General features: G+C 36.4%; 1 protein-coding gene across 1 annotated transcript in view; it reads right to left on the bottom strand.

Moving 5' to 3' along the window:
• Positions 1-16,009, bottom strand: part of LOC118746885 (contactin-associated protein-like 5) — a 45,959-nt gene extending 29,950 nt beyond the window's left edge. The window contains exons 1-5 of the mRNA XM_036480855.1: positions 15,318-16,009; positions 14,971-15,220; positions 8,815-9,034; positions 7,405-7,540; positions 5,452-5,736 (exon numbers count right to left, since the gene is read on the bottom strand). Coding sequence (XP_036336748.1) covers positions 5,452-5,736; positions 7,405-7,540; positions 8,815-9,034; positions 14,971-15,220; positions 15,318-15,996 — 1,570 coding nt within the window. The 5' untranslated portion in view covers positions 15,997-16,009. The remainder of the gene's footprint in view (positions 1-5,451; positions 5,737-7,404; positions 7,541-8,814; positions 9,035-14,970; positions 15,221-15,317) is intronic.
• Between the last annotated feature and the right edge of the window lie 409 nt (positions 16,010-16,418).

Here is a 16,418-nt window from a genome sequence, read left to right as displayed (position 1 = left end):
TAAAGATGGAACGCTTCTTTATGTCTTAATTTTAAAAATTTTTATGGAGCGTAGGCCTATATCCTATTCCTTAAATCTGAAACCATAGCTACTAGCTAGTATGGCTTTTATAATGGTTAGATTAGGTTAAGTCAAGTAGCTGATGAACTTAGAGGATGTACGTACACCTAGGCTTAGTCAGGGGCTCATCGTGATACAATAGATCCAAAACCTCTACTCGTTAATCCAGTTCGTGGAGTCTACAAATCTTAGTAATCACCGTGTTCCAAACCTTCCCATTTCGCTTAGATCATATAGAACCCTATACCAACGAATATCTCCTTTTTCCTGCATTGTTCAGGGCAATCGCAGAGTAAGTTCCTGATTGAGTACGGCTCTTCTACGTTCATCGTAGCAGCTCCTGCAGTAGTTATTGTGGCTGAAGCCGAGACGTTTAGCAGTAAGCCAATGGCCAATGACATATCGCAACTACTGAGAATGAGAAACTGTCTTGATTTCCTTATATTTCCTTAAGGCGTCGTAAGCTTCTTTTTATTGGCAGTTTCAGTGCGCTCGCACCTCGCACACACTTCTTCAAACTAATTTTCCTTTAGTAAGAGCCTGCAGGTAGCTAGTGCCATACCTAATGTGACCAACAAGGTCATACCTCAACGAAGTACAGGTTAGGTTGGATTAGGTTGAAGTGGTTGCCATAAGCAAGGGACACACTTGGAGAATTAAGAGATTGTCCTTTGTGATACTGCAAGAAAACTGAGCGGAGGCCCTTCACTTAGTCGGCAAAATGCCGCGAGCCGATTACCAAATTTCGAATGCGGCTAATTTCGATTCCTGAGAGCTCAGTGTTAGTTAAGAAGGAGCCTCGCGAACGTTGGACAGTCTGAAAGAGAGTGTGGAGATGATTCCACCTAATCTTCCCCTTTACAGCTGATACAAAAGGGATCAGTTGAAATTCCTAGTCTTACCGCGTCAATACCAATCGCGCAATGACCTGTCAGAATCCCCATCACTAGCCTTTGAGATTTGACGTGTTTTTCGGCACATTTAAGGGGTAAAGATGGGCCACTCGTAACTTGTGCTGCAAAAAATATTTTGAAGTCCCCTTTGAAAATATTATCTTCAGCAGGAAAACGTCTCCTTTTCCATTTTAGAGTGTACCGCAGAAGGACAGAGGCGTCCCTAGTTGCTCCTTATCCGGGGATAAGGTGCCTTTCCAACGCCAGATCATCAGCCACGCAGTCACACCCTGTAGCATTCAGTCTACCGCTTCCTTGATGATGCGGAAGTCTGGAAGCCTGAACATAGTTTTGGTGGAGAGTCTGTGACAGAAAAAACCTCCACCAACCCGTTCGTGAGGAAGTTTACTGCTCCCTTCTTCTAGTAATCCCGCCCTACCCAGCCCTCTCTTGGTGGAATATAGGTAGAGAAGCAGCTTCTCAGAGCTATTTCGGAAGAGCTGTAATCCATGTATTCAGGGCGAAGTGAAAGCTCTCCACAACTCCAAAGTGTTACCCCCGGTTTCTATGAGCCTAATTGCAGCTCGTACTGCGACAATTCTGTCTGCAATATCCGCAGGCGCTGTGTTCAACATGATGGTAAACGCCAGTAGGTGTGGTTCCTAATACACCACAAATTCCTATTAGGGCGATCCGCCTTTTTTCCACGACAGCTTCCTCTACTCGATCAAGTCTAAGTACTTGACCCTGTGTGAAAGCCACAGATGAACACCTCCACTCGAGGGAAGGGAGACAACGGGTATCTTGTACTTTCTGGTAAACAAGATCAGTTCCGTCTTGCTGGGATTTCAGGTAACCTTGAGCCAGATCAAAAAGGGTGTCCAGACATCGTCCCTTAACCAAAAGTTCCACATTCCCGACAGCCCAGTTCCTCTAGAAGGTCGTTTAAAACCGCAATCGAGAGCAGGGGAGAGAGAACACCACCTTTCGGAGTGCCCCTATTGACTCTGCTCTGAGTGTAGGCGCTCCCCCACTCCGCCGCGACAGTTCTGTCACGAATTCAGTGCCATTATTAGGTTGGTTTCAACCCCCAAATTATTAATATACTTGACTATTGCCACTGGAGTGACATTGTTGAAGGCCGCTTAGATGTCCAGGAAGGCCCCTACTGCATAATCTTTATGCGTGAAGGCTTCCTCCAACCACTTTCCCAATGCGTGAAGGGCGGTATCCACCGACATTTTCTTGTAATAAGCATATTGAGCTCTCGAAAGACAGTCACGAGGAATCGCGTTTCCTATGTACAATAGCGTGGGCCGAAAATCCGCTTTTTTAGAATTTTGATTGGTAATAGCAAAAATATGGTTCATTATGCTCTAAAAATAGGCTGTGTGAAAGATGACAATTTTTATTTTCCATTAAAGGTGCTTCTTCTTTCGAGTGGGCCTCGAGTATGGGCCTCACTATGACATACAACAACATATCGACATTACTATTTGGAATATTGAAGCCCTTCATAAACCAACTGATAGAGTCTTATTAGGGTTTGCTTCAGAGCTGCAAAATTCACGATTGACCATATTTGCAAAGTTCGTCAAATCCTGGAAAAAACCTTAGATAAGAAAATCGACTTTCGGTTGTCTTTTGAGTCGCCTGATAGTATAAAGAGAAGCTGTATCTATGGTGAATTGTCTAAATTTGGTATTCCAACAAAACCAGTGCGGCTTTGTAGAGTAGCTGATCCTTCGAATTTCCATGTGCGTGGATGGAAACTCAGTTCAGTTCTACCAGTTTCAGATAAACCACTTGTTTTATTTATACACAAACTGATTTTGCATAACTTCATAACCATTTTTATTATTGTGAATTTATTTAGAGGAATTTACTTAATACCATGATAAAAACTCAAAGCACAACATAGAACCATCGTCTTTCACAGATCATAGTTTGTCTTCAAACCACTATGCACTACAACAATATCTTTCCTGACCTTGCCATTCTTTGTGCCATAATCCTGTAGACAATCCAATACCCGATGCCCCGACACCAATTCACCGAAAGCGACACGTTCGCCATTGAGCACCGGCAATGGCTTGAAACTGGCTGTGAAATTCAATAGCCCATAAGGGAAACCGTTTTCTATGTAACGTTTGGCGAATGAGAAAATGCCACGACCCGAATCGTGTCGCAACAGATCCATGTCATAATGGAAATTCGGCGAACTCAGCGTGCGATTGTAAACAGAGATTTCGCCTTCGATCCAGAGGCCGGGAAAAATGCGTATAAAGTTTATCGCTTGCAAGCGATTTTCCGAGCACGCGCGTGCAAATTCCAACACCATTTCGGGGCAGGCCTCCGTGTAGAGTTGTATGAAAATGCGACCTAGCGGACGTATATTTTTTACTTCTAAATCGAGATAGATTTTTGGGTGCAGCAGTCGCTCCATAAGTAGCTGCTCCCGTAGCTTTAATCTCTCCAGCGCGGGCATGCTGCTGTGCGTTGCATTCGGCAAGGATGTGGTGGTCAGTAATGGTTTTACTTTCAGCAATCTGCAGCCCAATAATTGATTTTCCATCTGAATACTTTCGACGCGTCGCACCAAATGTTGTAGCCGTGTCTGTGATATGCGCTTTCTTGTGTTGTAGCTGTCGGTGTGTCCGTGTGTACGTCGTATGCAATTGAGGCGCTCCAAAAGCTCTATGTTCTCCTTGATGATGCGTTTTAGCGCGAATTTATCGCCCCGCATGCCACGTACGTTGAGGTAGGCATCCTTTCTGATAAGAGGTGGACCAATATCGACCGCACTAGAAATCTTATTGAGTGCATCTCTATGTTGCTTGTAGAGAAATTGTTCAGCGAAAGAAGCGCGAAAAATGCCCCGTTTTTTAGACATCTCGTCTTTTACTTTTGTTTGGTTGGATGGATTATTGTCTGCGTTGCTGCCGTGAAATTTATGCGAAGGAAAGATTTCGTTAATTGTTATTTAATTTATTTTACACGGGGAAATTCGAGACTCGAAAAGAAATTTGTTATGGAGCTGAAATTTATTTCTCGATTTTGCTGAATTGTTAACAATTACTTGACATTCCTTCAAAAATTACTTTTTCAGAAAACGTTATCATCATTCTTAAGTTTAATTTTCTTTTTTCTTTTGTAGAGTTAAGGATTAGTGCTGCATGGGCATAGTCCATACGAAATCGTCTCTCAAGAGCATTAGCGTACTAGAGGGCTGCATGAATTCATTCACACTTCTAACCAAATAGAGTACAGTAGATTTGAATATTTTACTTCACATACAAAACACTCAGCGTTTGGGATTTTGTATGTTATGAATATACAGGGCAATTCATCTAAACACGTAAAAGCCTCATATCCACGTAAACCTCGTAAGAGGCTGTTACGCGTTTATATGAATTCATATTATTAACGTGAATGTATGAAACATGTATCAGAACAGGTATTCACTCAAATTCAAAAAATTCATTCGTTTTGTATATGAATAATTCATAAGGCATTTTAAATATGAATTCATGCAGCCCTCTATAGCGTACTACATTTTTTATAAAAGGACGTGTACAAATTTATATCCAAATTTATAAAAAATAAAGAAGACTTTAACAGCTTTACAAATCGAAAAACTTTTACGAAAATGTCACTTTATAGAGCTCTATAAACCTATTTTATTTTTTATGAATAGGGCCATTACGGTTGGGTAACATATTGAAAAGGAAAAAGTGGAAAGTTTAAAAAAATATATTTTTTTTATTTTACTAAATTTTTTACATGTCATGTATGTTTTATTTTGGGCTCTCCAACGGTTTTGGAGATAGAAAATAAAACGTAATTCGCATATGTAAATATTATCAGTTTATAAAAAAATTATTGGATAGCAAAAAAAAATATTTTTGTAACGGAAATAATTTCATTTTATAGTTTAATGCTTTCTAAATCAGCACCAAAAAATTGTTTCATTCGGACACTTAACTTCAAAGAAAAATGTCCAAAACACTGCAAAAAATTTCAATTGTTGATTAAAAAAACAGTATTTGGAACTTTGCAACAAAATTTAAACAGGGTAATTTTCGACTGCAAAACTCGGCGCCGCCTGAATATCATTGAAAAATATTAATCTTGGTAAATTCGGGGCCCACTTGAGGAAGCCTCACCCATAAATCAAGTTTAAAATTAATTAAGAGAATATACTTTAAGTTAACAACTAGATTTTTTCACAAGTTTAGCAAAAACCAATAAAGGATTTCCTGCAGGGCATTCGCATACATACATATTCCACATTTCTGCAGCCAGTGCACCAACAAAGCAAAACCATTTTAAATCCAGAAACTTTTTGTTGATAGTTTGTTTTCATGGTTTTTGGGTGCTGTGTTTTTTTTTTGTTTCTAATTGGATTTTTTGTTGTTGTCTATAACTACTTAACTATGTATTATTTACGACCTGAATATGAAGCATGTATGTATGTATGTACATAAGTGTTACTCACTGTAAATATCGCAATGCTCGCCCTCATAGTAGCTGCCAAAGCAATCGCATGAAATGTCATAGTAGTGATTAATGCAACGGGATCCCACAAAACACAAATTGTGTCTGGAATAGCATTTGTCGGCGCAACCTTCGTTGACGTTCTCATGTTTGGTGGCTACCAGTGGTGTAATGGGTAACAAATCGGATGCCGCTTTGCCCGAACTCAAAACAACATTACGAATACAACCAACAAATGATTCGATGATATACTTGACGCCATGCAGTTTCTCCTCCGATGAAAGACCTGCAGCAGAGTGTTGGTGAATGGAATGGATGTGAAAATGCATGTGTGTGTTGCCGTTGCCAGTATGCGTACGAGCGCCAGTTGTGAAAGTTACACGTATACGCCAGCGTGTGCATGCAATCAGAAGAGTGGAGGAATAGTGGCAAAAACAAAACAAAACGCAGCAGGTTATAACGTTTTTGTGTTTTCGGTTTGTTGGTTTTGTTGTTGTTGGTGATTTATAAAGTTTTGAGCATTTTATGCCAATGTTGTTTAGCATGTACGGTTGTTTGGTTGATGTTGCAATTGTTGTTGTTGTTGTTGCGTTTGTGTTTTTCATTGTTTAGTCGCCGTAATGAAGATTAATTAGCATGTAAAAGTAAAAAGGTATAGAAAATTTAATTTAATAAACAAATATAAACAAAAAAGTTAAATGAAAATATATACATATAACTATTGTATTTATGTACATACAAACATATGTATTTGTTTCACTAGCACAAATACATATAAACTGTTTGATGTGATAATTAATTAATTAAAAATATCGCAATGCTGCTGAAATTGTCGATACGTAGTCAATAGATTTCCCTTAAAAAATATGAAATAATTTTGTTTGAAAAAATAATAACTAAAAGAAAAAGTAAATTGAATTAAAAAAGAACCAAAATTTTATTGAACTTATAGAAAAATAAATACAAAAGTTACAAATAAAAAAAATTCTTATCAAAACTATAAAATCTAAAAATTAAAAGAAAATTATATATATAAAAAAAAAATAAAATAAAATAAGTTCCTAAAAATTTAACTAAATTAAAAAAAGCATTTTTCTTAAATAAAATATAAAAATTACAAGAAAACTTAATTAAATATAAAAGAAAAAACAAAAAATAACTTTCTAAACATGTATTAAAAAATAAAAATAAAAATTATATAAAATTAATATCTAAAAATTAATACATAATTACGTAAAAACAATTTAAAATAAAAGAAAAAAGTAAAGTAAGTTCCTAAAAGATAAGATCTAAATAATACAAAAAGACAGCTTCGTAAAAATGTAAAAAATATGTATTTCTCTGTAAAAAAAATAAATTCTACATATTAAGAGAAAAATTAAATAAAACAAAATTTAAATTTCATATAAGTTTCTACAAATTAATTAACATAAAAACAAAAGAAAAAAAAATAGAAATAATAATTTAAAAAAATACATAAAATAAATTTCTAAAAATTTAATAAAGGTAAAATATAAAATCTAATACTCAAAATTAAATTAAAAATAAAAGGAAATTAACAAATTGTAAAAATTTCGCTGTCCAGGGATCTCTCGAATGTCAGTGCTTTGCTCACTCGTGCATTGGGTCTTTTGAGCAGCACGAGCAAAATGATAAAACATCTCCACTTGGAAAATGCTCAGGTATTTTCCGTCAAAAGAGTTCTTCATCACGAAAGTTGGGAAGGGAGCTTTATTTGTAGGACACTCGTACCAGAATAAACAAAATCTTTTAAACTATCTTGCCTAGTGTCTTGCAACAAACAAATTGGGTGTAATAATGCTATAAACTTAAGTTCTAGATAATATTAATGATTTTAAAATACTCCTAGAGCTTTTAGATGCTTTAGAGCTTTTTGGCGGTTGGGGCTCAGTATCATTTGCTACTATCGCACCATAAGACAATATCTACTCACCTCCGACCAGCACCACCGATGGCAGATTCGTTGACACTCCATAGTTGGTGTCATGATTCAAGCCCTTCAAGTAAACTTCCTCTTGACTGTTGTCAACGCGTGCAATCAATCTTGCGCCATGGACATCGATGCGTACCTGCATTGATCGATGGCAAGAGAAAGAAAAAGAAATACATATTACATACATGGCCACATAGTGCGCTGAATGACCTGAAAGCTACACACCAACACAGAACTCAACTACTACTACTACAACTGTTACTAAAATTTTACTGCATCTAAGAGGCTTTTTATCGAAGTATGTACATACCTATTAATGCTTGTGGCTATGGGGTGTGCAACACAAATACAAATGAAATTTTGAAGATAAATCGAATCGAATGACACTGAATGAAATTGATTTGTGGTTAAGAGGTAACACAACAGAAAGGGTTAAGCGTGAGCAAAATGGGGACTATACTCACCAACTATGGACAAGTATGAGATTTTTGAGCATTATTCCACATGCGTGTGTGCGCACATACATAGATTATAAGTGAGTGTATGAGTTTGTATGTCGTGAGTGAAGTAGATAGATGAATGTGTGAATTTTCAATGCAACGCCTTTGTTTTGTTCCAGCGAGTGTGAATTATAGTGTACGCTTCAATGGCAAATAAATTCCTAAATTGCATTCATTTGTATTTGTTCTAGCCCCGCACCAGGCAAAGAGGATGCCAGTAAGGAGTTGGCAAGAAAGCCCCATACATATGAAGAAAAACAAAAAAACAAAGCACAAGCATTCGCAACATGAAAATGCATTCAACGGCAGCGTTATTAATGACCAGAGTCGATAGATAGTGTTGCTCAAGTGTCTTCGGAGAAGAGCTTGATGAGAGCTGAACTCGTAAATCGTATTGCACTCATAGTATATGAGTAGTTATTGCAGTGGTTGTGGTAGTTCTTGTTGTAGTTTTTGTGGTTGACATAACTGATTGTTGGGGTTTTGTGTACTTTTGACAATCAATGCAAATGTATGACTGACTGACAAGTGGAGCGACAGTAGCAAGCATTTGAATGTGAAGACGCTGTCGATAGGCGAAAGCGTGGTTGATGACGAAGAGGAGATACAACTAACTGTACATGCAAAGTGTATATGGAAATTGTTTAGGAGAAAAGTGATTTTAGGACTTGCAGATGAGAAAATGTAAAAGCAAGTCTAGAGTGTTAATATTTTAAAATACAATTTCATGCTCCAAAAGTAATCTGTATCAATCTAAGTTGAGTAATGTAAGCATGAGTGTGGAATTTTTTTGAGATATGAGTTTGAAATTCAATGTATGTGTAGTTCTATATATGTATGTATGTATATACAATGCCTAATTGCCCATAAATAACCTTCAAATAATTTGAGAATCCATACTCTCTCTTACCATTACACTATGCCATTCATCACGATTGAGTCCTTCGCCTACGGTTACACTTGTTGAATGCTTTCCGAAAACATGCACGACCTTCAGTTGACCCTTCTCCACAATCACATACAATGCGTAGGGATCCAAATTAATACGATCCGGATTTTTTACGTTGTGATAGACGAGCAGACCATGCGGTAGACGTGTTCGAAATTGAAATGAGATCTCACGACAAAGTCTGTGGAAAGAAAAGGAAAGATGAAAATAAAGTAATTTTAATTAAGTAATTTAAAATAAAAAAAAATGGAAAGTACACATTAAGGAAATCCATTACTAGAATGACAATCTGCAAAAGAGCGCATAAGAAAAACTTCAAAAATGTAAAAGTTTCTTTTACCTAAAATAAAACTAACGAAGAATTTCGCGAGCAATCAAGAAGCTTTAAAGTAAAAATAATATAATTTTATAAATAAAAAGATTTTTCGTGAAGTCATACTAATATTCGTTATCGATTATTTGCCGTCATTACCGTTGGGATTTGCACTAGAATTTTCGTGTCTTCGAGTTGTCCTGAATGTTTTTAGATAATTTTCGAGAAATTTCGGGTTTTTTCCAAAATTTCCGTATATTTATGTGATTTTTTCAGGATTATTCGGAGATTTCGAGAAATGGATATTTTTCCTAAACCTGTGGAGTTTTCGGGAGATGAAAAATTTCTCAAATCTTTCAGAATTTTTCAATAAATATTTTGAATTTTTCGAAATTTTACATATATTAATCAAACTATAAATTAAGCAACCTAGAACATTTCAAATTTAAGTTTTCTAAAAAAATATCACAAGCTTCAGTTGTCATGGCAACAGTAGCTTTTTATAAAAATCACTAATATTATTTTCCAGTCTCACAGCGAACCCGTAGCGCATTTCAAGGTCCTTGAGCACCCTGTATTGGTTACAGTAGAAAATTTAAAGTTGGTATAGATATTGCAAATATCAAAAGGAAAAAACTGAGCGGGTGCTCCGTTTTCTAGGATGACATTTTTTCCCCCGTACAAAAATTTGACCACTCTAATGTACATACATACATATATGGACATAAGACTTTCCTAAGAAAATATGGAAAAAAATTTGTCTGCAAATTTCGATATGCATACCCTCTAAATTTGTGCTTTTTAGCGTAAACAACATGTATTTGAAGTTTTATCGCCGTAGGATAACGATAACCCGTGCTGACTTGTAGTTAAAGTTTTATCTGATAACTTGAATTAAGGCTACCAAATCGTCGATGAAAACTTTGGAAATGCGAAAAATTCTATATGTTTCCCATATTTGAATGCACTTATGTAAATCAGCATCTTTAAATTTTTAATAGGACGGCAGGATTTCTCGCAAGGACATCGAAGAAATTAATTACAGGTCTGACAGGGCGTATGATGAACATTCAATTCAATTCAATTCAATTCAATTCAATTATTGACATGTCCTCTCGGGTTGATTAAGCAACAAATGTGGAAGTATTATAAAAAATTTGAAAATTATCCTTTGAAATATGTATCCTTTTATATCCTTATATATATTCATAGCATTTAAATCAGAATTAAACAGAATTTAAATTAAACTAAGATTCTTCAAAACCTTTAAGGATAATATTTTTTGTAGGAGATTTTTGGCATGCTCCAAAATGATAATTGAAAACAAAAGTTATAATTAAGCCTGCTTCGAATTCTTCTTTCAATTGATAGGCCTATGTACATATTTTGTGTAAAATTTTCGAAATATATTGATGGTCCTTTGGAAAAAATCCTGACTATCTGGTAAAAAAACTAAAAGCGCAGAATTACGAAATATTATGTCCTAATACTATAGGGAGTATAGTAATACCGTTTTATACAGAAGCAAAATGAGTAAATTAACAAAACATATGAACTGCACAAAGCTTGTTCTGATAACTTTGGCTGCAAGTCAGCACGGGTTGCCGTGGTCCGAATTGCATACAATTTTATTCGGATAGTTTTTAACGCAAAAACCAATAAAATGTGGGGGTAAGCGTTAATAAAAAGCAGCTTTGGTTTTTTTGGGCCAGTCTTATCTATAAATCCCCTTAATCGTAATATTGAAATATTTTAATTTCTAGGACTGCAGTTAATTCCCGAGATAATCCCAAATTAACGAGTTGAGCCTGCCCAACGCTAACGTATGTCTATGCTTTTACAGCAGGCATGGGCAGCGCTGTGCAAAAGTGGTGCACTTGCTTATGGAGTTATGCCTGCGCTGCCCATCTATGTTTTACAGCACCACGCTACACGACTATGCTACATTGTTTAACATTTCGATTATGATAAGTATAGGACTAGTTATTTTACAAGACAACTTAAGTTTCTATTGTAGAGTAAGCTAATAATCATTTATAGTCATGGCGTGTACTATATATTAGGTTGATTGACTCGGCTTTTCAAAACCGGTTTCCACCGTCTTTTTTTTTGAAATCTATAAGCGGTTTTTTTGTAATCTTGTTTTTTCGAATATTGCATAAACCATATTTTTTTGATAGAACAAACCGTTTTTTTCATTTGATCCAAACTTGGCCGCTGAATTAAACTTTTTTTCAAACTGGCCGAAAAGCTCCTTTAACTACCCCATAGGAAATTGAAACGTGGCCCTCGACACATAACAACATAAAACTTTTATACCATGTCCCCACCGAAGCTAACCACGTAGTTATGGCTATTGAGTTGGTTATCCCGATAACCCACTTGATTTAGCGTAGTTTCGCCATATAAAATGACAGCACTTAACCATTTCACTGAGATGGTTAAAAGCTAACCAACTCGAAACCACGTCGAAAGTCTGATACAACCCTGTGTTTTCCCGCCATCTGTGGGTCATTAGCGTTAAAATGTAAAGAATTCGTTCCCAACTATTGTTTGGACTCAGCTAAAATCAGATTAGATTTACTCCGGTTTTTAAAAATATTTGAAATCAAGTCCTCTACTCCGCTTGACTTCAAATCAATTCCGTTTTTTTCATTCATGTTATGCCCCTCTTGGGGCTGTTTTTTGAGTGTTCACCACCGGTTTCAGTAACTCTTTCATAGCAATGCGTCAATAAAGTAACTTCGTTGTTTTTGTTTTGCAACTTCGTTGTTGTTGTACAAATTGGCGGATGCAGAACTTAACTTAAGTTGTTAAAAAATACATGTAGAATGAAATTTATATAAAGTAGAAAAGGTTTGCTTTTTTAGATACGTTCTACTATATAGAAAATGCTAAAAATTACCAAAATATGTAACATATCCTTACATTGCCTCGCGTAGGTATTTATTTTGCATGAATAGAAAATATTTTAGTCAAACAATTAATGTCAGTAACAAAAATTCAATCTAGTACGGAAAATTTGTTTTTTCTCCGATTTTTGCAGCTATTTAGTCCTGAATCGTTTTTGGGAGGTCCGAACACTGTTCTTTACATTTGTACTGTTTTATAAACCTCAATCCGCAGTGTGGACAGCAATAGTTAGTGAGGTGGTTAAGTTCGATTTGAGATGGTTAACTTTTTGGTGGGGACATGGTATTAGGTTTTTCGAAGTTTTGTAGTTCAAGGGAAGTCCCTAAATAGTTTCAAAATAATATCCTAGGTTATTTGGGGATGAACAGTATATCATATTTGATTCCAATAAACGAATGCTTGGCCGCTTAAAAGCTTTCTACGTATTTGGCGGAGCTTCTCTTCGCATTCGTGTTCTGCTTTTTTATGGCAGAAGTACACTCGGAGGGTTGCCATTGCCTGCCGAGGGGCGAAAGTTGCTGAATCCCCCGAGTGGCAGTAGGCATCTCTTAGCACTCGGCTACGGCAGCAAGAGCACAACTCAAAACCGAAAAAAGTCATAAAAATGCAATAACGTATTAAAGAAAGATCAAACGTGCATTTTTCACGTGTATTCGTTTTAGTTTTGATAAAAAAAAACTGTTAATAGTTTTATTGTATTTTTTTAGTTATGACTTCATACCAAGTTAAACATTTTCCATGTATAAAAAATATGTAAAATAAAACCGGTTCATCCATTTTTTCCTAATTTCAAAATCAGCAACCGGTTTTTTTCAAATTGCAATTTTGCGAATAACTCGAAAACCGGTTTTGGAAGAAAAGCGAATAATCGAATACCGTAGTATGTACAAATGTATGTATATACTAACGTGACTACAGCAATAGGCAAGTTTTGTTATTAGTTGTGTAAACATATCGAGCCCTAACCGCCAAAATAACGTAAGCGACATATTTTGCAAAATTTTCTTTTTGATGCAGAAATCTATCTAGATGCTCTAGGAATATTTCTGCATCAAAAAGAAAATTTTGAAAAAAATGTCGCTTACGTTATTTTGGCGGTTAGGGCTCGATATATAAGTTGGTTGCCGCCTGCTTGTTGCCTCTCGTACAAGTAAATAGAAAAGGCATACATATTTAGTTTATTTGAATGTGCTGTGATGTGTAAGTGTAAATTATTATGCAATAAAAGCTATTCCAGCAGCACAACTGCCACCGAAAGTACATACTCGTATGTAGTAGGTACGCCAGGCAATCAAGAAACTCATTCTGTAATCATTCATTCATTATGAATGCTCTTGAAAGCTGCCTGACCTGGCATTTGAAGTTGCAGCCTGCAGTTAGCCAGAATTTATAATATTTGCTATGTAAATATGTATGTATATGACTGATTAAAGCAACTTATGTATGTGCATTTATGTATTTTCGTTTGGAATTTCTGAAATTAATTTCACTGAAATTTATATTGAAATCATTTATTAATACTTAGAAGTGATTCATTGGCACACATAATTGATGCTTTCGCCGAATAGGTTGGCAATCGAATTAACAAGGAAATAATTTCATTAAGTTTTCGGATACATATCCGTACCTGAAAAATCGTTTAATAGCACACTTATGAGCCCACTTGCTGCAAATTGCTTACAAGAAATGAAATACGACGGACATGGCTGTAGGGAGCGTATAGTACCAATGCAGCTGGAAATAAATATTCGATTTCAAAATGCATACTTTATGACGTAGTTATTTATTTGAGAAATCAAACAGGGATGTATTCCTTAGTAGATCAATGCTTCGAAATTTAAAATTTCTCTGTTCGATTTCTTAGAAAAATTTGGAAAAACAACTATTATTTTATGCGCATAAGAAAATGCGCATACAATAAAAAAATCGACGGTAATTTTTAGCGACTTGAAAAACCTCAAAACTGAATTCTCAAAATGTTTCTAAGAATTGGAATTGGAAAATTGAGAAATTCGTTGAAAATTGATTGGTATTTCTTGAATTTTTCCGAGTTCTGTATTGAAGAAAAAAAAAAAATCTTGTGGTCCTTGCAGTTGAATGAACTATTTAAAAAAAAAAAAATAAGAAAAATTTGGTATGGAAAATAAACGTATGCATATTTTTTGACGCTGACTGTATATATTTAAAACCTTTTAAAAATTTGTTTTCATAAGAAAAAACACAAACCTTCTGTTTTTAAAGGCCAATGTAATTTTTTTATGTAACGTGAATATTTTTCCTGAACTCTCAATCGCTTAAGTTTTGAAATACCGTTACATATATTTTGCTTCTGTTCTCCGTCTCGAGATATTAGAATTTGACACAAAGAAAGTTAATTTTCGACACTGTGGGGTGTCGCCCGAGATTCATTTGAATATTGAAATGAGAACACCATGGAAATGATAGACCACATTAAAAGCCTTCATATATAGGGTGAAGAGTGAATGGCTGCGGAGTTTGTATGCTTAAGATGAGTGGTTATATTCAGCACCAAAATTTGGTAGATGCTGCATGCAATTTCATGACATTGTGTCTCAAAAGTCATTCCACTGTTAGGCTAAGTGTGCCGCATCTGTCAGCTGTAGCCGCACCCACCTTCCTACATAAGTACACACCCATTAAGACGTTTAAAGAAAAAAATATTTTCGAAATGTTCGTAGTTTCTATTATTAAAAACGAACTAGGTCATGCGAATGCCTCAATTAAATTTAAATGCATTACACAAAAAATACAATACAAATCTCAATATATTGACAGAGATCTTGTACAGTCATTTCTCAGCTAGCAAGAAATTCGTAAGCCTTGCAGGCAGTCAACTTGACAGTTTTCGTGTAAATGCTAATTTAACTTACCTTAATTGAAATGTTTGTATAATATCACCGTCCATTTGGATGAATGTGTTATTCTTGGCAAAGACGAATGTTTTCTCCTGACCCGTTTCAGCAAATGTCAGCTCAGGGCCTCGTTGCTCGAATGGCACAGGGTTGGAATCAGAGCTATCAGCGCCATAAAACGGCCCTGCAGTGTTTGCGGGCAACTGTATTGCTGATTCAGTCGTGCTGGGCTCACTGGTAGTCGAGCGCAAAAAAGGTGGCAGCGTATCTAAAAAGAAGATAAGAATTAGATAAGAAATGAAAAAAAAACGCTGAAAATTTGCAAACAGCGCACATATACAGCGTTCTCAACATTTGCCACTTACGCGGTCCACCAATGCAATGATACAGACACTCGGCCTCTGTGTTGAAACGATTCTGCGGATTACCTTCACAGCCACCCCAAATGAAGGTGGTGCATTCGTTGGAGAGCGGCTCATAGCGCCATTTATAAATATATTGCTTGCAAGGCCCTGGATCGCCGGGCCCTGTGCACTTCTCGTACAACTTCTCTCTTGGCAATACCATAATGTTGCTGCTGTTAGCGCTACTGCCGGCCACACCGCCAATGCCTCCCGCATTTGTGCCACCTATATTGAGCAAATCAATATCACTACCACTGCTGCTGCTGCTGCTGCTGCTGGCGCTGTTGGCAGAACTGCTGCTGCCACTCCCACTGACGTTGACATTGTTTGCAGCGTTTGTGCCGCTATTTATGCCTGCATTGGGTATCCCAGTGGCAATGTTATTGTTGTTACTATTACTATTTACATTACTATTGCCACCTGCTCCATTGCTACCACTGTTGTTGTTGTTGTTGTTGTTGCTATTACTATTGGAGCTCATGCCTCCGACGCCGCCGCCACCAACACTTTGTGCCGCAAGCGTATTGGTGGATGCCGGTAGCGCGTTGGTTGGAACGAGGAACGCTTGTGTGTGTAGTAGTAGGAGCAGCAGGCAGTGGTAGTATCGTCGCCATGCTGCTGCCACCATGTGAGACCGCATTGTGCTGAAGTTGTTGAAGCTGTAAAGGTGGAAATTCATTAATAAATGTATGCACGTTGAGGGAATTCGATCTAAGCAACAATTGTAAGGATTTCGATTGGGTCTTTAGTGTGGGTAGTGGTGAATGTGTTTACTTTCGAGTTATAAGCTCAGTTATGGAATCCGTAGAAACATCGGTGAATAGCCACAACCTATGCACTACAGTGGAAATTAAGTCAAAACAAATAATTACATTGTAGAGAAAATCTAAAGTTTTGAAATGACACAAAAAAATTCCGATACATGTAAAATTAATATTGAGTCGTAGATTATAGTTGATTTCCACCAAGCCTTAACTGCAGTTTATGTCCAGTGATGCCAGACATTCTCTGTTAAATATCCCACGGAAATGGGGAAAAAATCCCTCAATTACCCACATCTTG

The sequence above is a fragment of the Rhagoletis pomonella genome, unplaced genomic scaffold (genome assembly GCF_013731165.1).
Source record: "Rhagoletis pomonella isolate Grant_MI unplaced genomic scaffold, Rhpom_1.0 Rhpom_scaffold_00011, whole genome shotgun sequence".
NCBI lineage: Eukaryota > Metazoa > Arthropoda > Insecta > Diptera > Tephritidae > Rhagoletis > Rhagoletis pomonella.
This window is presented reverse-complemented; position numbering and strand designations above follow the sequence as displayed.